The sequence below is a fragment of the Hypomesus transpacificus genome, chromosome 11 (assembly GCF_021917145.1).
Source record: "Hypomesus transpacificus isolate Combined female chromosome 11, fHypTra1, whole genome shotgun sequence".
Lineage (NCBI taxonomy): Eukaryota > Metazoa > Chordata > Actinopteri > Osmeriformes > Osmeridae > Hypomesus > Hypomesus transpacificus.
Genome location: NC_061070.1, coordinates 9,315,881 through 9,342,154, shown reverse-complemented (window position 1 = coordinate 9,342,154; position 26,274 = coordinate 9,315,881). Strand labels below are relative to the sequence as shown.

General features: G+C 46.6%; 1 protein-coding gene across 3 annotated transcripts in view; it reads right to left on the bottom strand.

Moving 5' to 3' along the window:
• slc24a3 (solute carrier family 24 member 3) overlaps positions 1-26,274 on the bottom strand; it is a 44,912-nt gene that overhangs the window by 3,532 nt on the left and 15,106 nt on the right. For 2 of the 3 annotated variants that reach the window (XM_047030303.1, XM_047030301.1), the window contains 15 exons: positions 20,378-20,494; positions 6,015-6,091; positions 5,483-5,557; positions 5,218-5,302; positions 4,894-4,997; positions 4,225-4,299; positions 3,911-3,936; positions 3,694-3,747; positions 3,436-3,563; positions 2,923-3,083; positions 2,554-2,815; positions 1,984-2,150; positions 1,706-1,820; positions 803-915; positions 64-129 (listed from right to left, as the gene is read on the bottom strand). In XM_047030303.1, coding sequence (XP_046886259.1) covers positions 64-129; positions 803-915; positions 1,706-1,820; positions 1,984-2,150; positions 2,554-2,815; positions 2,923-3,083; positions 3,436-3,563; positions 3,694-3,747; positions 3,911-3,936; positions 4,225-4,299; positions 4,894-4,997; positions 5,218-5,302; positions 5,483-5,557; positions 6,015-6,091; positions 20,378-20,486 — 1,617 coding nt within the window. In that variant the 5' untranslated portion in view covers positions 20,487-20,494. Of the gene's footprint in view, positions 1-63; positions 130-802; positions 916-1,705; positions 1,821-1,983; positions 2,151-2,553; positions 2,816-2,922; positions 3,084-3,435; positions 3,564-3,693; positions 3,748-3,910; positions 3,937-4,224; positions 4,300-4,893; positions 4,998-5,217; positions 5,303-5,482; positions 5,558-6,014; positions 6,092-20,377; positions 20,495-25,427; positions 26,185-26,274 lie in introns of those variants that run through there. The other variant, XM_047030302.1, reaches the window with a different exon arrangement.

The following is a 26,274-nucleotide window of genomic DNA, read 5'->3' as shown; positions in this document are numbered from 1 at the left end:
TTTTTTTCTTGGTCTGCTCAAAACAAAAAATCCTGCTCAGAAGCTCTATCTTCTTCCACTCACCGTGAGAAACACAGACGCCAAGAGGAGACCAACTGAGAAGATGAGGCCTTTGCTGTTCAGTTTAATCTGAGAAGAAACAATACAAATGGAATTTGCACAGGTTGTTTGACAGGACAAGTGTTCTTGCAAATATTGTAAAAGCTTTTGGAGAATATGTTAAATAGAGGAAGAGATTGTGTTTTAACTTCAACTTTTCACTCCCTCAAATAACCATGGTAGACTTGTTTACCACAACAGTTTCTTTTTGCTCTTTCTTTTAACTTTTCACTTTTTCTAGCTCATTTCCATCTCCACAAACTGTCAAAACAGGCACTGATCCACAACAAAAAGCCCTGAGTCAGCCAAGGATGCCCCGCTTAAGGTATATATAGGCAGATTACTGGAGACATTCCTTCACGTTGCCTACACCTCCACACGTGTGTTTGATCAGGTGAGGTTGTGCCACAGGTACTTTCCTGGTTGTTCTTCTCATGGACAGCTGACAGTCAGTCACTCAACTTCTCTTTCTTTTAAACCTTTTAATACTGTCATGTCAGACTTGAGTATGAAGTACTGGGTGTCGATCGACAGGTAGCAGAACAAGCTGAACAACAGCATGCCACCCTGCAATAAGGTGTGGGCGATACGGTGTTTGTGCAATTAGAATTGGTGACGGCAGTAGGACTTGCAGTTATTATCAATAGGTTTGTTTTAAAACACACGCACATGTACACACACACACACACACACACACACTTACGTATGACCCATAGTTGACGGCCAGAGTCTGCAGGGCCCAAGGTAGGCCCAGTCCAATCAGGATGTCAAACACGTTACTGCCTATGGAGTTAGACACAGCCATGTCGCCAAGACCTGAGGTAGAGATAGAGAGGAGTGAAACATATTAGGGAAGACAAACGGAAAAGAGTGGAAGAGTGAAAGAGAGAGTTGTGGGAGTGGGTGAGGGGGATGAATATGAACACAGAGGCAGGAGAAAAAACAGAAAGGGCAGCACACAGAAAAACAATTTCGATCAGACGAGAGTGAGAGAGAGGGAGAAAGGGACAGAGAGATAGAGTCAGGTCAACACCGACGAACATCAATGGGGACGACCGTGTGTCTGAGGCCTCCAGGTCACAAACAACAAACGAGAACACGAACAAACAAACTGAGTTTCCCCATTTAGGCCCCTCAGACAGAGAGGAATGAATATTTGATGGGGGGAACGAGAATAAACACAGATAAAAGGCAGGAGGAAGGGATCATGCTGTTCTGTCTTCCGTTGGCCCCCTCTTTCTCACTCTCTCTCTCTCTCTCTCTTTCTCTCTCTCTCTCTCTCTCTCTCTCTCTCTCTCTACCTCCCTTAGCACAGAGACACAGGAGACAAAAAGAAGGATGACAGCCCCCTCTTCCCCCTGTCCTCCTCCCTCTGACCTCTCTCTCTGAGTGTTGACCATCTCACAGAGGCTTGGGAGCACTTTGATTCCTATGTTTGATTCATTGAACAGAACACATGTGTATTTGTGTGTGTGTGTGTACTGTATGCGTGAAAGTGAGGGCGAGCCCAATGTATGGTATGAGAGACGTGACCTCTCCATCGCTGTGCCCCCATGGTGTGTGTACGTGTGAGAAGAAGAAGAGGGGAAGGCATCCTCCTTCTCACCTTGCCGTGCCACTATGAGGCTGGCCATGCAGTCAGGGACGCTGGTGCCCGCTGCCAGGAAGGTGATGCCCATGATGACGTCAGGGATGCCCAGGGTGAACCCGATCACTGTCACCTGTGAGAGAGAGATGGTGCGTTTGTGTGTACCTCGTTTAAGAGTGCGCGTGCGCGGAGCACACTAGACTTTGACTTTTGCATGCTTACAGCATGTGCTTCTTGCCTGATGTGTGTGTATGTGTATGTGTGTGTGTGTGTGAGAGGGTGTGTTCCGTCCTCACCATCCAGACCATGATGTAGGAGAAGCCGGCGATCCAGAGGGTGGAGGCGATGAAGGAGACCATGAACCACCTCTCCCAACGCGGTGAGGCACAGTTGGGCACGGTGAAGTAGAGGAGCAGGCACAGAGGCCAGGCCAGAAGCCACTTGAACTTGTTACACACACCCGCTAGGGGGGGACGGGGGAGGGGGGGGAAGAAGTCGCCATAGTGAATAACGAGTTGATTTTGCTTTATGGTGTACTAGTAGTGAGTAACGAGTTGATTTTGCTTCATGATGCACTAGTATGATGGACCTGCAGTACAGGGTACAGTACAGCAGCCTTTCTCAATCCTGCCTTCCTGATGTCAAATGAAGGGGTCATTATCAGGCTTCTGCTGAGCTTGATAACGATTGAGTTAAAAATTCATTTGAATCAGGTGAGTTGAAGAGGGAAACATCTAAACCATGCAGGGCATGGGCTCCTGGATTGAGATAGGCAGCAGTCCAGAAAGAAAAACCTCCCTCCACCAACCAGCTGCAGCAGAGCTGCCTTTGGGTGCCATGGTAACGCTGCCGGAACGAAAGAGTACCTGGGGTGGAGAAGGGGACAAAGGGTCCCTCCCCGTCCTCCTCCACCTCCTCTTCGTCATTCTCGTTGTTCTCATTGTCCTCGTTCTCGTTCTCCGTCTCCTGGCCAGGCTCCACCCCTTCGTCTCCGCGGCAACCCCGCCTCCCGTTGACCCCCCGCTCGGCTCCGCCCAGGCCGTTCTCCACGCCCCGCCTCGCGCCCGCTTTCACCGTGGCCTCAGAGTCTCCGTTGGTGAAGGGTCGGGTGTTGATCAGACGCTGCCTCTGCAGGTCACACGCGCACAAAAGGGTCGCGTACAAAACAGATACCTGGGTACAGTAGGTTGAGCATGTGATGCGTGTGTTGTGTGTTGTGTGTGTGTGTGTGTTACCTCGGTGATGAGCATGCGTGAGGCCATGGAGAGGCGTGTCCGTGGTGAGAAGTGGCTGGTGATCATGATCCTCATGCCGGCCTCAGAGAAGGACAGCTGGTGAGGGAAGGCTGACAGCAGCTCGTCCACCATCAGCACCGAGGGCTTTCTGTGGAAGTTACCTGACAGTAGGAGACGACATGAGAGACCCACGTGTGCATGGAGGTCCCTTATGCATGCACACTTGCCCACACACACTCAAACATGAATGCACACCCACATGTATGCAAACATGGACAAAACACACACACACAGTAATTCAGACACACATTCATACACACCTAGACAAACACTCACATAAATGCACACAAACACATGAGCAAAACTGACATACACACACACCCACATTTCTTCTTCTAAACAGATAAGCGATTGTTGTCAGTTTACTGGCATTCAGATTGTTTTTACTTTGGTTTGACTGCTGGTAAGTTAATGAAAAACAGGTTTAGTGCATCTCAAGCAGGATGGAAGTACCTTTCTTCAGCAGGACTGACGAGGCGTCACAGTTGTCGTCCAGGTCGGCGTTGCTTGCCGTTCCATTGCCTAAGCTGGACGAGTTCTTCTTGTGCCTCTCCAAATAGCGTACAATGAGCGAGTTCAGTCTAGAACAAGAAGGCGAATGGGAATGAAGTGCATATACTTACATTCCGACTCGGTACTGTTGGAAATCACACCTGTGTCATCGAATACATATTTTACGGTACAAAATGTTTTATTTAGAGCCAGACTTACTTCATTATCAGAATGTACACAAAGTACATCAGGACCAACGTCAGAGCTTCCCACCTAGAACAGACACATACATGTACACACACCACATACAAACAGAGGATCTGATTAATCTCATATGAACAAAAGGTTACAATGGGAATGACATTTTAGGGTTATTAAAGGGTAGTAAACCTTGCATTCCGACAATGCAACGTAGATGACTGTAACTGACACCTACCACACAATCTTCTCATCGTATATGAACTGCAAAGAGAGATAGAGGGGTACACTGCTCAGAACTTGGAAAAACACTGGAACCTTCACAGAGAATCTTTCAAGATTGACAAAATCACTTTGTAGTTTCAGAAACTCATCAGCAGGGGGCATCACAGTTTCAACGGCACACCATATCACACAGTGTCACCTTTAATTGCTTGGAGAAAACATCCGATCACCTCGGCCGTGGCACGCACACACACACGCACGCAGGCAATTATGTTTGCACGCACTTGTACTGTACATACACACATACACACGCTCCAATCCACTCACCACAATAAGAGCGGCGATAGACAGCGTGTAGTACATAGAGTCTCTGAGCAGAGGCCAACAGGACAGACGAACCGCCTGTAACAGAGAGACGGAGAGACCGAGAAGGGAGGAAGAGGGAGGTAGGAGGGAGGGAGGAAAAAAGGACGAGAGAGAAAGAGAGGGGAAGAGAGAGGTAGAAAGGTAAGCCCCCTTATTCCTTTATTCCTCACACTTTGAGTAAATCCATCCTCCAGTACCAGAATAATTACAGAAAATAAATAAAATACAGTTCCACACAAAGCTCTGCAAATATTGGTGAACAGCATGAGGAAGACACCTTCTGATATTTAGCACCAGAAAAACTAATCAAATATTGTCCCAATGGCTCCATGATGGTATTTTCAGTAGCTGTGTGTGTGTGTTGGTTTGTGTTATGTAATTTCAACTTGTAGGGTGTTTTCTACTAGGCTTAAATCAGACTCTTGGCATGTACACGGACAAGACAGGTTTGATTGTGTTGCCAAACTGTGTGGACGTGCCAGCCATGTTATGCCAGGAAGGTGTCAGGAATGGGGTCAGCCTAATAGAAGCAAAGAGCACGTGTGAGTGTGCAAAGTGTAGTCATGCCTGAAAAGGTGTGTGTGAGTGTGGGTGTGCGGGCGCAGCAAAATAAAACAACATCAATCCCACCTGACCGGCAAAGATCCCACACACTCCGATGATGCAGAGGATGTTGAAGACGGCCGAGCCTACGATGGTTCCCACCCCCACATCACCTTTAGTTATAAACACTCCTGAACAGGAGGCAAAAGCACACACACCACCGCAGTGTCACAGGCAGCATGGCTCACGGAACTGAAACCATGTGGGTCGGGGACCATATAGGGTAAAGTCAAAAGGATTTTTGAAGACGAGCTAAAAGGAGTGGATTTTTTTTTATACGATTATCTGCGGGCAGGATGAAAGAGAGAGAAACTGAGATAGAGCGTGAGTTAGTGTGTGTGTGTGACTGACCTATGACAGAGGTGAAGAGTTCTGGAGCTGAGCTGCCAGCTGCCATGAAGGTCGCACCCGCTACATCCTCACTGAGATCGAGACGCTGAGAAGAGGCCAGGCAGAAGGGGGGAGAGGGAGGGGAGGAGAGAGAGGTGATAGGAAGGAAAGAGATAAGAGAAAGATGGAAGACAAATATAATTCAGGATTTCGAGAGGATAAATTGTGCTTTTTGCACTGCTGATTATGTTGACACATGAAACACGGAGCATTTTTCCAGTCCTACCTCACATATCTTCTCCAGTGAGGGAACAAAGTAGTCATCACAAACCAGCGCAAGGGCATAGAACATGTACACAGCCTGCAGAAACAGACCCATAGTCAGGGCAGCGATGGCACACAGACATGCACACGTCATCAAACACACACACAAACACACACACACACATCCGTATACTCACGGACACACACACACCAACACATTCTGTATACACACACACACTCTAGTCAAATACAAACAGAGCCTGTCTTGGTCATTTGAGGGTCTCAGAAAGTGAGATAATCATGGATCGCCTCCCTGTGGCCCTGTGTTCTGGGTAAGCCTCTTCAACATCTGGTGAAAAACACACACACATACACACGCAGCCCTCACACCAACACAGACAGGGTCTGTAGGGCAATATGCGTGTGTGTGTGTGTGTGTGTGTTGGGGTGTAGAGTGGTTTGGGAGGATTTGTATTTGAATGTAAGGATATGGGGATTACTTGTGCTGTAAATCATGCTGGCATGTCCAAAGCACAGTAAAGTGTGTCACTTACAAACAGGACGTGAAAGCCCACCGCTCCCTCGGTGCGCTCCTGGTTGGTGAACAGATCACTGGGGAATTCATGGAGTGCTGCAAAGAGAACACACACGCATGCACAAATTAATTGAGTTAATAAGGCAACACTCTGACTGATAAGCACATGCTTGTTTGCACTCAAACACCCGATATGAACCTGTTGACTGTAGTCTGTTATTAAACCCGTACACTGAAAGGAAGTCTGTGGTGGAACACAGTGTTTGTTATGGTAACAGGAGAGTGAGATTGATTGACAAGAACTCTACCAACATACTCAGTCTCAAACTCAAACATGACACAGTTTGATTCAAACCCACGCACACCAGAACAGTCACATACTACATACCAGTCCAAGTGAGTGACAGGACTAAACATAGCCTTTCGGTGTGCGTGTGCGTTTGTCTATGTACATACGCCAGAGCATGTGCATGTGTTGGTGCCTCTACTTGTGAGGGACAGTGTCGGTGTGTGCACGTCCGCGTGTGTGTGTGTGTGTGTGTCGTGTGCAATGGCTGCACAATGTGCGGTGACATTCTCTCCTCGAACACCCAAGAGGTTGTGTGAGTCAGCGAGCTTCAGCCTGCCCTCAAAGCCCCAAACACAACACAGCCATCTCTGCTCATAGGACCTGACAAGGCCCCAGAGAGAGAGGGAGAGGTGAAGAGGGGAGGGAGAGAGAGACGGGTGAGGGCGGGGCGGAGGCAGCGGAAAAAGGATTGGAGAGAGGATGAGAAGGTGAGATCGAGGACATAAAAAGGGGGATGAAGCCATGGGAGGGCAGGAGAAAAAAGGAGAATAGGGTGAAGAGGAAGGAGGAGGAGAGAGGTGTTTTCAGAGACGGCTCATTGAGTGAGTCGTGTATGGTCCTGAAACATGTTATTTATCCAAATCGTTTCTCTTGAAAGTGTTCTCTCTCTTCTTCCTCCCCTTTTGGGTTTCCTCCTTCTCCCATCACCTTCCCTCTCCTTTCTCCAAAACAGTACAGTAGACATCTCCCAGTGGGCCCGACAGTACAGCTGGCAGGGCAGAAGTACACTGTAATGGGCTTCATGCTGTGCCTGGCAGCCAAGGTAGTCTCGCCAACACCAGTGCCCAGCTCTCAATGCCCACGTTCGCACACAATGAGCCAAGGTGCCAGTCAATTACTCCAAGATGCAGCAAAAATACTACTTACACGCAACACTTACAACACTAATAAGAAGGGACTCAAATTGGTGTATAGTTCTACACCAACAATACTATTTTGCGACATCGCTCTCTCACACACACACACACACACACACACACACACACACACACACACACACACACACACACACACACACACACACACACACACACACACACACACACACACAATGGTATGGTCTTTGAACCAATGTCATTTGTGTCATGAGAGGATTTTCCACATTTGTAACAATCATGCCTTTTTGTGTTATTTATGGACATTTTATGCATTTCGGTTTCAACGCTTTTGTTTTGTAATTCCCCCAAAAAAGAAACCTTCACACACATCCCAAGTGTGATTTCACGCCCCACAGCCACAACCAATTAAGAGCCCCTCAAAATAACAACAACAACAAACACGCCCACCCAAACAAGTGAGCGACTGGGGCGGACAAGAAAAGAGCCTCTCCCCGCTCTCTGTGACAGAGGGGTCTTTTGTGCGTGTTCACCTCACAGTTCGGTTCAGTTCAGCCATACGGAGCTCTGTGCTGCACTGGATTCCACCTCATTACTTCAAGTGAATGAATTGCAGTCAAATGAAACACATCGAAACACTTAAATGAGACCTTTTCAAGCTCAAGGAAACGCACACACACACAAATAGAATGAAATGCATTTAAATATATTGAAAGGACTCCGCTCCCAGACCCCCCCCCCCTCCCTCATGATCCTTGCTCATTTTTCATGTCAGTTGGATCCTTTCAGACCCGACCCGTACAGAACTTCCACTCTGTCCCCTGCTCTAAATGGATCATCTACGCTTGAGTCCATACATACACACAGCGCTGGAATGGTGCACTAAGTGCAGTCTGCTCTGTAAGGAGATGTATCCCCCGGTTTATAGCGCTGAGGCTGGGGAGAGAATAACATGGGATTAGGAGGGAAAACAACAGGGCTACAAAGTGGTGGCCGTCGCTCTGGCACTGTAGCCACCATTCAAACGGTTATGAACGAGATGGATGATGATGTCATTTGGCTTTCTTCGACAGCATCAAAAAGTGGAGAAGATAATGGCTCAGAGGCCAGCTCTGTATTTATAGATGGACCGGCTTTTGTCTGATTCCCAACTGTGACTGTGAATGATGTTAACATCAAATGGTTGAGCTTAAGCATCTGTTTGACGAGCAGGGTGTCCTGTATTACAATTACAATCCAAATCTTTGTTCTGTACCAGTCTGCTAGGGTCATTGCATTTTGGGTACTGTAAATTAAATTGTGGAATAAACTATACCTATATCTCGGTTTTGAAATAACTATATGTTTGACAACCTTTCCCTGAAAAAATTAATGTATTAATTCTAAAGAAATGTCCTTACACTTGACATTGGAAGTCTTGAACTATTAATGTGAGCAAAGTTCAGGGCGTGGCACTTGTGCAGCATGTGTCATTCTGCTCATCAACTACACCTGTGTTAGCAGGCCTCAAGCCCATTGGCCCACGTCCGATAAGGCGGCATTATAATGCTGCACGGATACTCCTACACTCATTCCCGGTTGTTGTATTATTTTGCTGCTGCCACCCTCCTCCATCCCATCTCCTCCTTGTTGTCTGTATGTTGTTATCCTTCGGGGGGGATTATTACTCTATTTGCTCCCAGCCTCATATTGCATGTATGTTGCTTGCTATGGCTACAAGCAGGGAGTGCTTCCCCGGCCTAGATACATCCACTCCGTCAAACCTATTTCTATGTCTATGGTTATCAATAAATGCTTGAATCAATACCTGAGTGTCTTGACTGAAGTTAACGCTAATTAAGGGAAATGTCAATGAACAGCTCTTTAATTTAGGTCAACTTAAAAGCCTTGAAATCAAGGCTCCCATAAATCAATGTCTTCACCAGTTCTTCAGAAAAGGCTAAACTAAATTGAAAGAGTGCATTTAAAGGCACTCATTCAACATCTAATTCATGTTTGTGTGTTCATGTGTTTGTGTGTGTGTGAAAAACAAAGAGATAGACAGAAGCATAGAGAGATAATGAAATGGAAAGAAAGAGAGAGCAGGAGATATGCTGGACTGAGTCCCTGTGTGCGTATGTGGGTGTGTTTGTGATCTTCTTAAAATTCTCCATGTGACAGAATTTGACCTTTGAATGTCCTGCCACATTTGAGTGTGACATCAGAGGATGCTGGAGATCCATAGTGTTAGCCATGACAGAATTGACAGGCTGGTTACCAGTACATGGACCATTAAAGGTAGCTGGTCATTTCTCACAAAACAGTAGCCAATGCAACGGCACCTATAACCAACCTAAACCCTCAAGGAAGACACAACTGTACATATCAGTGAGGGATTCCCTACTCCACAGATGGTTCCTACAGGTATAGGTGCTGACCATTGGTTGAACAGAAGTATGCAGTCAAAATAGAGATCAAAGTAAAAACTGGCAAGTGAAAAGATGGTGAAGACATTCAGGGCCTCATTTACTAACATTGCGACCGCAGTTTATTCTGCTCCTTTGCCCAACCGCAAATAGCGGAAGGTATATTTCTGTATTTTGCGCGGTATTTATCAAACCAGATCCTCATCGGGCCATCAGCGCCCATTAGTGTTAATTAGTGCGCCGTTAAAAGACGGGACAAATCGCTTGCATGTTACTGCCACCATGGGTGATTCGTGGAAAAGAAAAGGTTCAGCGAACAGGAACTAGATATATACACACCCTTTTCCCTTATACCCTCCCAGCAGCGGTAATCTGCATTTTTACTCAAGTGCTGCCTTTGTATATACGGTGTTATGTCTTCACCCGCTATTTCACGCCTGAAATGGGCGCAATCCTTTTAGTAAATGAGGCTTTCAGAGTGTTGAATTAGTAGAGCGTTTGCAGTGTTCTCCATTGGTGTTTGTCAGTATAGCCAGTTGTCAGCTACAAGGCTGGGGAGTACAGGATCATCATACAATCACAGTACATAGGCTCAAAACTAACATGCACATATACACACCCAAACACACACACGGAGAAATTGCTTGCATTGATACCCATTGAGACATACATTGTACACATGTACAGTGATGATATATTGTACGTAGTACACACACCCATAACACAGGTGTGTACACTTGAATACAATACAATCAGATCAGGAACACATAAGAGTACTTAAACAGACAAATTCCCTATCCCCATTATCAAAGCCACACACAGACACACACGTACAACCACCCAAACACACGCACACTCACGCACACTCTCAAATCCCAGATTTTTAAATCTGTGCTGGATCAGGCTGGATTGACGAGATCCTGTCATAGATAACTAGGTTCGCTGGGGGGCAGAGGATCTACGACATAGCCTTCAGTGTGTGTGTGTGTGTGTCCACGAGCACGCACTTGCGTAATCAAACAGTCATTACATAAGGCCACTGTGAGTAGAGGGGGAGAGAGGGAGAGAAGAGAAAGAAAGGGGAGAGGAAAGAGAGAGAGAGAACGATCCTAATCCTATGCTTCATTATAGAGATCTCTGGAGGGCCGGCCTTTTACGAGCAGTAGAAAAGATCACTCCTTCTGCAGACGACAGATGGCTTTTTGTTCATCAACGCAAAGAGCGGCCCTGTTCCAACATCCCACAGGTAGCAGGGAGAAACACCGGTGAAACGCTGTCAACCTACTTCCACCATAGTTAATGGTGGCAAATTAATATGCATCCACGCACATACGTGTACATATGCAAACGCACACTCACATAAACACAAATCGAGATTGGCAGACGGGATGCGAAGTCTTGTACCGGTCACTCTAATCTTTCCAACCAGAATGTTTAATGTGCTCTAAGTAGACATGTGCTATTTACATGAGAGTAATGTTAATATGGTTGGAGTACCAATCCAAGGTTACTGTATGTTGGCCCTTACACGAACATCTTCACAATGAATTAAAAACCTTCTCTGTATTTCGCGGCTTAAAAAGCACACAAATCCAGCACTCATCCTCCAACACGCTACTTACAGAACAAAAATTAAATGAATATGATCTAATCTTCAGGAGAGAGCTAACCTCTTATTGTCCGTCCAGTGTTTGCGCAACAGAATGGTTATCGTTTATGAGTGGGGAGCGATAGACCATATTACGGGCTCCCTTCATTTCTGAGTGAACGTTGTTTTGTCGGCTAATACAGGAGTGAAGCGTGGACAGGCTGAACCTCTTTTTCGAATGTACAATGTCTATCTAATCTAGCCATTGCTATTCTGTCACGGGGGCCGCACAGACAGTGGGAGGTATGACCCAGGACATTTGTGCAATCGTGCTCCAAAAGAGGAAGGATTTAGAGGGATTTAAGAAGGGGTAGATACAGTATAGATAATAATCTGGTCCAAAAATGTGAGGAGAGGATGAAAGGAGAGGAGAGGAAAGAAAAAAAGCGAGAAAGAAACTGATTGGAAAGGAAAAGATGGGGGCAAGAAGAAAAGGAAACAAGAGGATCGCACAGGTTGAGCTGCCTCAAGCTCCCCCACTCTGTAAATTGCTTGTCTGAACACTTCCAGCCATGAGCAACAATTAGCACCAGGGGAGGCTTGGGGAAGGCGGGGTTACTGACCCCACACATCTCCCTACACACTGACTCAGACCTCCAGACGACGCTGAGACTCTCTCTACTCCATTACCAACTGCCAATCGACTGCCAACGCCATCATCTGTCTGCACACTCATCCTGAAGTTTCCCCCGAGATCCCACAGGCAGCTTTGTGGATTCGATTTAAAGAATGCCTACAAGCCTGGTTCGACATCTACGGCATTCCCTTCAATACACAATCGAACACATCCGATCAAAGTCGATTGTTATTCTATTGGATTGAAAACAAATAGAGATAAGTCAACAGCGTCGCTACCGCCACCAGCCTCTCGCTCCCATCCGATACATCCACTGCCTGGAATGGGCTCAGAGCCAAGTCGACACGCTTCAGTGTCACAGTCTTCAAGGAGGTTTGTACCGCTGACACGTCATGTTCATAAGAACGTGGCTATTTTCTGACAAAGGTGTGTGAGGCCTGGATAGCTGGCATAATAGTCATGAGTCAGTCTGTGCAAGAGGCACGTGTGTGTGTGTGTGTGTGTGTGTGTGTGCACGTCTGGAAGCAGGTTGCCTGTTTGAAAATACCTCCTCTGGTAGGGGGTTGGGTTGGGGGGGGTCGTCGTTAGAGTGTGTCTGTGTGTGTGGGGGGACGGAGTGTGTGTGTGTAAGAAGGGGGGGCAGTATCCTGTGAAAGGTTACATGCTAATACTGGCATTTAATCAGAGCGCCAACAAACGTGGGCCGCAAGAAATCAGGACACGCCGGTCGCGCTGCTGACCTGGGACATGAGAGAGGAGCTAAGGGGGGGGGGGGGGCTCCTGGATGGATGGAAACAACAGAACATGACAGCTTCTTGTTCTGGCTAATGAAGACTATGCGCTGTATACTGCATGAGCACCTCACACATGCAGAATGAGGTGCTATGGAGGACTGTGGAGGAGCCTAACTTAAACCTTGGCCATCACAAGGGTCCAAATAGGACTGCTTTCTGAAAACTTAAAAGGGTTTGTACTACGCCTCAATGTGTGTGTGTCTTTGTGTGTGTGTGTGTCTTTGTGTGTGTGTGTCTGAGTGTGTGTGACGGTAAGCCTGCTGCTTAATTACAAACACATTTACGGAGGTGGAATGCTCGTAAAAGAAAGGTTGTGTGCTAGTCAGAGGGAAAAGAGCAACGCAGAAAGAGAAAAACGGAGGAAGAGAAGGAAAGAAAACAACGTTATATGGCTGTGTTGTTTTGGGATTCAACTGGGCAAGTCTGAACGTATCTGGACCAAACCTCAGTCAGTCTGTTACACTTGGAACCTTGTCTGCCAATGTTCCGTCAATCAGGCAACTATGGTACAGTATGGGGGATGGTCAAATTTGAATCACGTTCAACTGATTGACTAGTTGGAGGATGGATGGATGGACTGCATGACTGGAGCGTGTTCAGGAGGGTAAACGGCCGGCAGGGTCACACAGTACAAGGTAACCACCAGCAGCTCGTCCCAAGATCACAAACGCCATCATGATGCCGTAGCCCATGATTTAATAACCTCAGAAAGGTGGTTTATTTATTTTTGATGGTACTTACTGTCTGCTTAAAGAGCACTGCTAATTAACAGTAATGCTTTGCTGAACAGGGGGTGAGGTGGAGAGACAAAAATGATAAAGGATTTGGATGTGCATGTATATGTGCAAATACACGTGCACACGCCACACACACGCCACACACACGCCACACACACACACACACACACACACACACACACACACAGACACACACACACACAGACACACACACACACACACACACACACACACACACACAGACACACACACACAGGGAGAGTACAGTGTCCTCAGGAGACTCTGTTCAAGTAAGTGTTCATAATTCAGCAGTGTTCTCTTTTGAAAGCATGCATCCTCAGTCCAACACCCCCCCTACCGCTGAGACGTCTCTCTGCTCCCCACACAGGATCAGGAAGTCCCCTGCAGGCTCGGGGTAGGCAGAGTGTGTGGCAGAGTGTGTGGGCAGAGTGTGTGGCAGAGTGTGTGTGGCAGAGTGTGTGTGACAGAGTGTGTGTGGCAGAGTGTGTGGCAGAGTGTGTGGCAGAGTGTGTGGCAGAGTGTGTGGCAGAGTGTGTGTGGCAGAGTGTGTGGCAGAGTGTGTGTGGCAGAGTGTGTGTGGCAGAGTGTGTGGCAGAGTGTGTGTGGCAGAGTGTGTGGCAGAGTGTGTGTGGCAGAGTGTGTGTGGCAGAGTGTGTGGCAGAGTGTGTGGCAGAGTGTGTGTGGCAGAGTGTGTGTGGCAGAGTGTGTGTGGCAGAGTGTGTGGCAGAGTGTGTGGCAGAGTGTGTGTGGCAGAGTGTGTGTGGCAGAGTGTGTGGCAGAGTGTGTGTGGCAGAGTGTGTGGCAGAGTGTGTGGCAGAGTGTGTGTGGCAGAGTGTGTGTAGTAGAGTGTGTGGCAGCACCTAAACACGGAGGTTTGTGTGTGTGGTGGGAGGCGTGAGCAGCCATAGAGACATCCGTCATCTCACTTGTGTGTGTGCTCACCAACATGTGCAAGTGTGTGTGTGTGTGTATGTGTAACCTTGTTTGTCTGCTCCCTGCTCACTGTCAAACCTCCAGATCAGGTCCACACGGCAACCGGTGACATCACATACAATACACATCAGTGGCATTTACCATTAGACTCTTACATTCTCACATAAAGCTCAGGAGAATTCAGCAAGTTCCCACACAAACCCATTAGATAGATGTAGATATGACACACTGCATAAACAGATGTGCTATAGCGGAATAATAATAATCCTGTCACATACAACCACTAATGTTCCTCTATGTCAGATTAGATTACACTCCAGTTCTTTTCATATCCCACTCTTGGTGATAACACTGGATTACGTAACCGCGGCAATCTGGCCACTGAGCGTCAGGGTTCGACGAGGCAACGGTAGGGGATGACGTCATCTATACGAGGGGCCGAGTTGCCTTGGAAACCAGCATGTGAGGCCCTGGCGATTTGGAGCGAGAGGATTCTTGAAGGGGCCAGCTGAAAATAAGCCAAATTGGTACAAAAGTGGAAGGTGGGGATGTGTTTGTGTGTGTGTATGTGTGTGTGTGTGGGGGGGGGGGGGTTCAGCTGTCTTAAGTCAGGCTTGGAAAAGCGAGACAGCACCAGAAAGAAAGGAAAGAAGGGAAGAAGTAGAGATCGGATGAAGAAGGAATGACAAGGATGTAGACTGGCAAAAAAAGAAAGTATTTGGTATTGGGAAAGCCCCAAAAAAACAAAGACCCAAGGAAAGAGCAAAGAAGCCAAAAGAACTAAGAGGCCAGTGGGCTGAGAGTCCCCAGAGAGCACAAACATTTGTAAGATCAACCAGAGACGGGTCTCAACAGGCATGAGGAGAAGCGTACAGTTCAGGAGAAACTGTACGCATTGTCCCCCAATGTCCAGTGTGTCAGCTCTGTCTCTCTCCTGCAACACTGAGGCGTTGAGATGAAAACATCCCCTGCAGTGGCGGGAGGTGCTGGAATGTGGACATGATGCACGCAGAGACAAGAGGAGAGGCAGCCAGGCTCCACCAACATCTCTGGAATCTGCATAGCTGGCCTCGTGCAGAGTTGGCACTAAACCTCGGCCAGAGAGATACATTCTCACATCAAATCTTTTCATGTCCAGCAACTGCCTTGCCAACACACACATAATACACATTCTAGAGACAGACAGACACACATACAGACACAAATACACACTCCCCTGACCAGTGACCACAGTCAGGCCAGGTCGCCATGGTAACAAACAAGGGTTCCGATTGCACCTGCCAGAATTTGCCGGTTAGTCCAGGCAGTGGAATGGCACTAACTCCCCCTCGCTTGGTTACTCAATACAAACAATCATACACTCCAGTCAAACTCTCTTCCACTTTACTCAGTTGTTGTTAACAGTTTTTACAGGATATCAAGTACATAATTCTATGGCGCGATAGACAAGGGCTTTAGCGGAGGAATGAAGAGGAGACCAGGAAGGAGAGAGTATCTTATTCCACCGTAGGTCATGTTCATGTCAGGAATGAGGAGTGATAGAGATCAAGTCGTGGGCCGAGAGAAACAGATGTGCTAACAGAATGTGGAAAGATGGAGAGGGTTGCATGGCAGTGATGTCACATTCCTCAAGTGTAGGGGAAGAGGAGGGTGGTGTGTGTGTATCTGAGAGATTGGAGACTGTCTTTCCTCAACTCCAAGTGCAGGTACGTGCAATACAAAACTGTCCACATCAGGGGCGTAGCCAGATAAATATGTTTGGGTAGGCCTAGAAAAATACGGATAGGCATCTTTTCATTATTTTTTTTTGCTTATTTACTTTGCGATGTGCACCCGGTGCATAATTTTTCGGACATACTTTCGGTTTTGGGTAGGCATTAGAACAAATTGGGTAGGCCTGTGCCTACCCAGGCCTACCCGTGGCTACGCCCCTGGTCCACATCCACACAGTCGGCCGATTGTGTTTCATTGAGCAATTTCAAGCAGAATCTCACAGGGGATGGTATGGATATTTTTCTCTCATCCAAGGCAGGGCCACTAACAGTCAATTGAAATAGATTTTTCACCGAAAGGTAAAGCTTTAAATGCAGGACACGGGTCCGTGTGCGCATGCGTGCACGTGTCGTGTATGCTTGTTTGTGTTACAAGCGATTTATTGGTGTGGTTCGATAACAGATCATGCCCAGGAATCCTAAATAAGATGACGTGGTTGAGTAACCTTGAGTTTGTGAAAACAAACAAGAGCTCATTCGTTATTCAGCGCACTGCGACATCAGAGGTCTTGAAAGAGGTGCTTAATCCCTTTCAACGTATTCACACACACTAACACACAGTCACATACGCTCGAACACAAACACACACGCATACGTGGCCCACCTCTGCCATTGTGTGGTCCGCTTTGTCGATGGTAAAACGACAGTCTGTTGGGTTGAGTGGTAAAAATGCCTCATTTCCCAACTGACACAGACACTCACACAGAGGCAAAGTGACACTGTGTGTTGCCACTGCGCTCAGGGAATACATATCTTTGAAAAACACACAATTGCACACGCACATAAACACAACACAATTAGGCCAATCAATAGGGAAGAACTATTTGTCTTCTGCCGTTGCTGCCTGCTCCCTCCGCTTGTCTTTCCTGTCTATGGCATTGTATTTCCTGCTGGTGTGACTCCTTGCAGGATGTGATGCGATGGGAAGTGACACAAGAGCCCCCCCTCCGTCCCGTCCCACCCCCACCCCCCCAGCCTCCAGGCTGTGACATGCTTAGTGAGCCTCCCAGAGTGACAGATGCGCTTCAGGCAAAAGAAGGGGACGGTACGTGCAAACACACACACAAACGCATGAAAAAGCCCACTTAAAAACATGTTCAAGAACACTCGTACCAACTTACAGCAAGAACACATGCATACATAAACAGTCTGATGAGACACACACACACACCTAAAGCTCACGTGCCCCCTTGAGGCTTGTGTTCCACAGAGTCCTCCCAGTGACGGACATGATCATTTCTTGTGGTTTGGAAACCACGGCGGGGTTAGCTTGGGCGGGTGGGGGGGGGGGGGGGGGGGGGGTTGATGCTGCGAGCAGAACATGACTTGTGTGTCTTTCAATCCATGTTTGCTCTCCGGCTGGTGCACCATGGGGCAGAAAACAAACAGAGTCCCATGAATGATTGATGAAACACACGCGGAACAGAGGGGAGACTTACTGGGAAGCCGGCGTACGCCGGTTACCCTGTTATGTGTGATGCTACTGGTCGTAAAGCAGGAGAGCTATGCAGCCAGCGTGCACTGGATTGAGGAGGCTGGCTATTTGTTCTGTGCTTCAGTCACGCTGGACTGGGGGATGTGGAAGGCACGGTTGTCGTGACTCTTGGAGAGGGAGACGAGGACCACTTTAGACAGACACTGTCAAGCTGACGCGCGCGCACACACTCGTCCGCACACTCACTAATGAGGTGGTGCCTCTTGTTTCCACTGCATTAGGAGAGGGTAGAAACTGGACAATGTAAACATGATTATCTCTAATCAGAGAGACCACAGTGCTATCCTGTTTAATGAAGGTAGAATGGGAGTGTGTGTGTGTGTGTGCGTGTGTGTATATTAAACCGCAGGCGTGACATAGAAAGAGGTAGGAGAGAAATAGAATAAGTATTGTGTGTGTGTGTGTCACAAGACAAGTAGGGAAAGGAGGCAATTGATAGAGCTGGCAGCAGCTACAGGGAAGTGGAAGGGAGAATCCCTGCATCTTTGAGTGGCTGCTAATGGAGTATGTAAATAACAAATACTGCCAACCAGAGCAAGTTTACAAAACTATTTCAGAATGTTTACTAAAGTTTCCAGCTTTATGTAAGTGTTTTGTAGGAAATGTATGTTTGTTTGTGTGTGTGTGTGCACGCATGTGTGTGCACCAAGGCCGTAGCCATGGAGAGAACATTGGGGGGGACGAATAATTGTTTTTAATGATAATTTCGGACAGCGTGCGTGGCTGCCTGTTGAAGCGTAGCAAATTTATATTTTTATATCAATATATTGGGGGGGACGTTTTGACCAGATTTGAATATTGGGGGGGGATGTGTCCCCCGCAATATGTATTATGATTACGGCCTACGCATGTGTTCTGTGTGTGTGTGTGGGGACGGACATGAAGACAGTCTCACTGGGCTAGACTCCACATCTCCAACATAAGATAGATGACCGTAGTCCTCAACATTCGAACTAACTGAATCAAGGGATTCAGACATGTGAGGGTCTAAAGACAGCTAGTTTGCGAGCTGGTTGAATTGAGCTTTCTCCATGTGAAAAGTTGAATGGACTGACCAGTGGCAGTTTGTCATTGGTTTTTCCATGTGTCTACCGCCACCGTTCCACCAATTGTATGGCTGTTGTTTCTGAACCAAGCCCTCCATTATGAGATCAGAGTTTGTGTCCTCACATGAGTAAGGCTTGATAGATGGTGAGGTCTTTGTCATTGGCGGACCAGTAGTAATGACCACTTACTAGGAACTGCGTGTGTCTCCTAATCCTTCATTAAGAACTGGAAGAGATGGAGAGATGGACAGTGGGAGGGAAGAGCAAATGAATGAAATTGCAAGAAAGCATGTCGTCAGACGAGGCTCTTGGGTGCGGAAAGGAAGGGATGATGCCTATTAAAATAATTACTGTGTTTCAGGAGGCAACGCGTGATTAAACGGAAACAGGCTATTAGGTATTTCTGTCTAAATATAACTCCCTCAAGCAAGCTAAATGATAACTACCAAATAGAGAGAGAGGGATATAAACAGAGGGGGAGAATGTGCGTGTGGTGCCCGTCTGTGTGTTGGTGTGTGTTCACCAGAGTGTGTGTGTGTGCATATGTGTGTGTGTTAGCGAGTGTGTGTGTGCGTGTGCGTGTGTATGTGTGTCCACACAGGGGTGATTTTTGGGGAGTGGAGAATTTACAATGAGATCAAGAGCATGCTTGGCAGAGTGGCAGCCTTGTAAAGCAACGGGACCCCACATGGAAAACACTCCAGCAGTACCAGGCAGAGAGAAAACACACTAGCCCACGGAAAAAATCCGACATCTACGGACGAGTGCCCGTGCTTACAGCTCGGAGCATCTTCACAAACATACACACAAACACACATACACACCCTCCTATGCCCTCTGTGGTCCAGAAGCTTTTGCAGACAGCCAAAGCAGAATACAGACTGCACTCCCTCTGGGTTTTCTTTATCTGTTTATTCGTTATCTCTTCTTTACTTCTCTGAAGTCCTCCCGTTTTCTGACTCTCATCTCCACACCAGTGCGCTCTCTCTCGCTCTGTCACTCTTCCGGGAATCCCTCCATTTGGCCCATAGGCTCCCATTCACTCTTTTCTTAGATGGTTTACTCATTTCATTCATTTTCAACCATTCACGGCTTCTTGCAAGCTGATTTGATTTGAAAGCCTAATGTTTCATAGCCAGCTGAACTCTTCAACGAACAAGCACACACTGCAGCTACAGCTGAACACTGATGCACTACTACATGAGTTAGATGGCAGTTACTGGTTGGCCCAGCATTTTTATTCAAAATTATCCATTGGTCCCTTCACACAGCTGTTTCAGAACTTGTCGCGTAGCCTTTTGGCACGTCAGTCACAGACAAACATTTCCACGTCTTCACCATGTCACATTTGGAACGGAAAGCCCCACATGCTCCCTAACTTTGTGACTGAAGCTCAATGGGATACTGCTGAATGACACAAGTGATCCAATCAAATTGATTGAACTTATCGTCAGGTTTGACTTAAGACACCTTTCCCTGGCCTAAGAGAAGCGTTTCAGGACCCTGCTTCTGAAAGGATGTTTTAACATTGATGTAGTCCTGATGTCACTGTTACAGATTTAGAGAATGACTCAATATGGCAACCTGTCAGTTCATCTGGCAACCTGAGAAATGTAATATAAACATAGAAACATTACTCCTTTATAGCTTCCAACTTTCCTCTTCTGAACTTCCCAAAATCAATTTCAAAGCATGGACTGCTAAAGTTCAGGGAGACTTAGGGAGAGGGTAAAGAACAGTGATTGAGACCAGGTTTGTGCCAGTCTTACCTGGTTCAGTGCAGTTTTTGGAAGGGGGCTCTGTCTCATTGTCGTAGGAGACCTGCAGTAGTCGACGACTGCCCCACCTCTCTTCCTCCTCAGTGGCGTGGCTGGACATGTCGTAACCTTGACAGGGGGAGGAAAACATACTTGTTCAAGGTTCAGTCCATGGCATCGAGTACAACAGCAGACACTAAAATCTAACAAGACTGATGACATCATATACAGTACGCTACTCGTCAATATTTCCAGCCCAATTTTCACATGGAAAAATTCAAAGCAGCGATGGTTCTTATTTTCTAGTCCCATACACATGTGACGTCATTTCCCAAAGAATTGTACAATGAACAACACTGCATGTCCAAAAATACCCCCGAATCATCCGTTGAGGTTCAGCATGTTTACAAGCACACGTTAACTGTTAGGCTCAGAGTCAGCGGGTGCACAGAGGTATATGGAATGTATCAGTCTGAATATAAATGTCACACGGGCCTCGTCATATACAGTAGGACCAGAGTGGCAAATGTATGGTGCCTCCTTCCTGTTTTTCACTTCACCGTGGGAGTCCGGTTCTAACCGCCCAGGAAGCTTCATCAGCACGTTGACTACTTTGTCATAAAAGCCACTGTACACTCTTTCCAAAAGCCTTCCAAAGACGAGCTCTTACATAAAAAGGAGAAACATATTCTCCGGCTGAAACATAGCTGTTGTGACATCACAGGGAGCGTGTTCCTACGGCAACACAATTCCCAGCATGCTTTGTAAGCCCTGGGTGATCATTCCGGCAGCTCAGTCATCTGGGTCACGGTATCCTCAAACACCCGCCTGGAACTCATCTCAGCTCCCACGATGCAACAGGCCCTGACTTACGGCTGCGAGCCGCCAAACTATAAATAGCCACAACTGTATTTATGAAAATGGGAAGTAAAAGCACTCTCTTTGTTCAACTGTTTGAATGGAGAGAGCCCTTTGACGCAAACCATGCTGGCCAAAGTATGTTTTTAAGTACTATGTAGATGTTGTACTCATAACAAATACTTGATGTATTACATGTTCCAGATAATTGCTGACTCATACACAACAAGACTCCTGTGGTGGTCCTTCTTAAAGCATGTCAGTTTGCCCATATACGTACGTAAAGCTTACATTGTTGTGACACATCCTGTCGTCCTGGTCTTGATCTTCCCCTAAGCTGATGCTTATGTTCAGCTGTGTTTGTGTGTGCAGGACTACTGACAGCAATAGATGGGAGCAGACACTCAAGACGCCCCACTGTGACCTCTTTCTCCCTCTCGGAATTTGTCTTTCATTCTCCTCTCCCTCTCCGCGAATGCTCAGGAGAAGTCGTCTCAGTTGGAGGAGGGCTGTGGCTGGCCAGACACAGCCTGGTGTCGGTTGAGAGGGGTTCTACTTGACCGGCCACCATTACAGACTAGAGAGTCACTGCGTCAACACACACACACATTTACACACTCATTGTGGGTCGTGGTTTGACAGCTCTAAGTCACCTAAGTACATGTACATGGTTTTTACCTGTCATCCATGAACACACACACAGACGCAGCACACACACACACACACACGGAAGCATTATACACACAAAAACTGAATTTCACACACAAGCGTTCAAATACAGGACCAAACACACAAAACCAGACACAAACACACACATACACATTAGGCTCAAATCCAAAATCGCATTTCCAAAACCAAACAGACCGACAGTCTGACCCATCAATTACACACAAATCCGAACACACACACATCATGAGATCTCTTGTGGTTCTATGTTTAGTAGTAAGCGCTGTTCAATGAGCCCGAATTCATCCACAAGCTTGAGTTACTATGGAGACATGACGTACACAGGAAAGTACAGTAACTGTCGAGACGAGAGAGAGAGGCGGTGATGTGAACACGGAGTAAAAAGACGACATGTATACCACACACTGAAACACACGCACACACACAGAGCAACCAACATTGCTTTCACATAAATATTGCACAGTGAACAACACATTTCTCTCATTGGTAGAGGCTGTGTAGATGTTATGGTTGTTCGATGTCTGGCATGAGTAAGTAAACACAGATGAATATGAGACCCTCCAGGAAAGCCCACATGCTGCAGATCCAGATCAGAATACGGAACCAGGCTTTGGATTTTCCATGGGGGATATACATGCAAAACTGACCTGGGGAAGTCTGCACATAGATGCCATGCTTAGACACTACAGATATCATGCTTTAGAAGCCCAGTCTTTCGTCAGGAGTCCTCAGGTGGAGAACTGTAGTGCTATTACTAAGACAACCGTGAGTCACCCAGGTTACGTAACTGAAGGTTTTGTTGTGTTTTTAATGAAGAATGCCATCAGGGACAATATCACTCTTCATGTAACAGTCTGGAAGGCTACTGTGGAAAGAAATATCTAACCTTGGTGTAGTCTGTGTGGTTGTGTGTCTGTGTGATTGTGTATGTTTGTTGCATGCCCAGTTTGGTGAGGAACCTATTTGTGTGTGCCTCTTTTTATGTTCATGTGCCAACATGCTTGTTAAAGGATCTTTGTATGCGTGTGTTGTATGTGTGTGTGTGTACAGGGTAAGCAAACGAATGTACTGTGTGTGGTGCTCAAATGTTTTCAGGTTATCGTGCAAGGATGTACTGGAGTTCCCCCATCAGCCTTCTCCTCAGCATAAATCTAGGCCAGTGGTGTGTGTATGTAATGAGCTTCAATACACAGGGGGAGGTTTAGACAACCCACATGACAAACTGTTCAGGGCTACAGAAAGGGAACTCACACACACACACACACACACACACACAATCTTTACCGTATTCTATTGTAAATATAGATCTATGGGTCCAAATGACCCCATAATGTCGTTATGGAGGGGGAAAAGGGGAGGGGGGAGTGGGGAGGGAGAACAGTCCAAGTCCTCCCTCCTGTCACACCTAATCAGGTAGTTCATCTTCATTAGAAACAGCAAGTGTGTGTGTGTATGTGGGTTTTGTGTGTGTGTGCGCATATGGGCCACTGTAGGTAAACAAGAGCCCTGTCCCTTGAGAGGGAAGAATCAGGCCAGAGACAGGTAGTACAGAATACAGTGTTGCAACACATATCTTGTGCGTATGCGTTACACAAACTGGACTGTAGATTGTGGAAGATGTTAGTGTACATATCAAGGTCAAATGAAATGATGGTGTCTACCTCCTGACAATCGTTGTTACCATGACACCAGATCCTTCTGTGCACCTTTTCCACTGACTTCAGGCTGAGCTTCAACCTGTGTATACTGTGTATATCAAATTGAGATGTGTTCCAAAAAGTCACCCAACAATCGTCTACTTTGCTTTCTTGACTCCCCCAGTTCTCAGACAGAGTAAGATAAATGTAATTGTCACACCCATCTACAAGAAGCCTTTGATTATATTTGTGGTCCTGAATATACTTTTTAGCTCTCTAAAGGTAATAGTAATGTGGTCTTGTAGAAATCTCTAACCCAAACAGTCACACACACAGTTGTTTTTTCCACAAACTGCACATCTTTTCATCATCAAGAGACTGCTCATTTCCCCCATCAATAAATACATTTGTTCATAAGCGGGCTGAGTGACTCAAGGGACTCCCTTATGTAAAATAGCCCAGGGGGTCCTGAGGACCACCTCCGCCTCCAATTACTTCATTAAGGGTGGCCAGAAATGTGCCTGAACACATATTAAAAAAAGATCAATAGCTGATAAAAACTAGGTCCATTGGAGGGCGTTGGTAATTGGCGGTTAACGAGTATGACAGCTTAAGGGGCTTGTTAATAACCTCGTTATCGTCCAGTGTCATCCACCTCACATGCTGTGAGCGTGTGAGAGTGCGCTGTCAGGTTGTCAAATTTCCCTCGCCCATCTCTCCATCTCTCACTCATCCTCGTTCGAATGCCCTGGACAGGGTGGCTTTCAGGATCGAGTTGTCCCAGCGGGGGAGGGGTTTGGTGGGCTGCAGGGTCTGTGAAATCTCCATCTCTCCTGTGGAGCTCCTTCTGGGCCATGCTAACAGTCTTTGAGGCAGATGGAGATGGACTCAGCATCTGCTGTGGGTGTCATGCACAGTTGCTTTATCTTTCTATCTCTCGTTATTGCTCTTGTGCACATTCTCTCCATCACATCCACTTCCACCACTCTCTCAACACATAGAAGTTAACTTCCAATAGTAATTCTCTTTTGACTTGAATTATTGACTGGGGAGCTTTGGCTCCAAACCACAGATGACAATCTGTATAGCAGTCAAGACTAACAGGCCTTTTATGGAGTCAACAGATGATCCTAAACCTGTTTCATCATAGTTCCCTGGCTGAAGCACTAATCTAATTACATGTATTATTGTAAGTAAGGACTCAAGATGATGTTAGATTAATTCAGTCACGGTCCACAGGCCAGTGGACAATTGCGGTTGTATGACTACATTCTTTTAAAACTGTTGCATTGATTCTTTGGTGACCGTGTGAGAATGTGCGAGAGTGTGTGTGATTGCGTTGCTGTTTTGTACATACGTGCGTGTGCACGCGTGCATCACATGCATTTAGCAACATTTCACAGCCAACTCCAATCCAAGTTCAATCGCAATGACTGATGGCCATAAGATGACACTTCCAGCTCATAACCTCCAGGAAGCTTTTCACACCTCTCCCTTTATCCTGAGGGAGATCTCATTCCCAATAAGGTCACCCATCCCCATGTTTATTCTTACTTAAACGCAAACCATGCCACAGTGTACACAATCTATTGATAAAATAAAAAAATTCGTAATGTGACACAATAGTTACATAGTTTTCCCTTATTCTGCAAGCTCTGTCCAAAACATGTCCTCACACACTCCCTGCCAGATCTACATACAGAGGATTGTCAATTGCCAGACGATAAAAACTTGTTTATCCAAAAGGGAATTTCAGAAACTCTTTCATCCCTTGACTTTACACTAAAAGCAGCCAAAGTAGAAAAATGACTTCAGAAAACCAAGAGCAATTCTCAAAATATACTTCAATATGCATGGTGTGTTGATGGTGTGTGTCTTACATTTTTGTACTTTGAGTAAAGCATGCGTGACCATCAGCCATGTGTATCTTACATCCCATAATTTGCACCAGCCTGGAGATCAGGAGAGGCCTCTCTCTCATCACCCCCTATTGAGAAGATGAATATCGTTAGCTAATTGGTCTTTTCATTGAGAAAGCTCTGCTGTGAAATGAGCAAATCACACACACACACACATACACACACGTTTCACACCACACTAGCAGACACACAAACTCACGCAGAAACACATTTAATTTCACCCCAAGACGAGAGCATGATGAATCGACGCCGAGTAATTAAAAGGCTAAATGGTTCCATTGGTCCTCCAAGTGCAGGTGAATAGCTCTGTGATAGTGTTTTCATTGTTCAAGCGAACAAAGGCTCTGGGGCTAATGACTGCTGAAGACTCGAGAGTCTTCCATTGTCTGGCTTCTATCACTTTGCCAAATAGATATAGAGAGAGGAAGGGGGAGAGAAAGGGATGAGAGGTGTTTGTTTTGTGCGTAAGTGTGAGGGGGAGTTAGGGGAGTGTGAACCAACCTTGACCATCTCACCCAGGGGGCTGTGACATTACTGTGTCACATAGTAACATACATGTTGACACAATTAGTGTCCCTCCCTGTTCTTCTCATGAAATGTCAGCGCTACTCAGACCATCTGCCAGAGACCCACTTGAACTCTGGGACCTTCTGCAGGTGAGAATGGTCCACTTCGTAGAGTTCCCCACTCCAACAAAAGACCATCAAGGTAGATAGAGAGTAGAAGATAAAAAGTAACCATCCTGCCACAAGGACATTATAAGGGCAACACCAAGAACTCAAGTCTTACTGGTAGTTGTAGTCCTTTA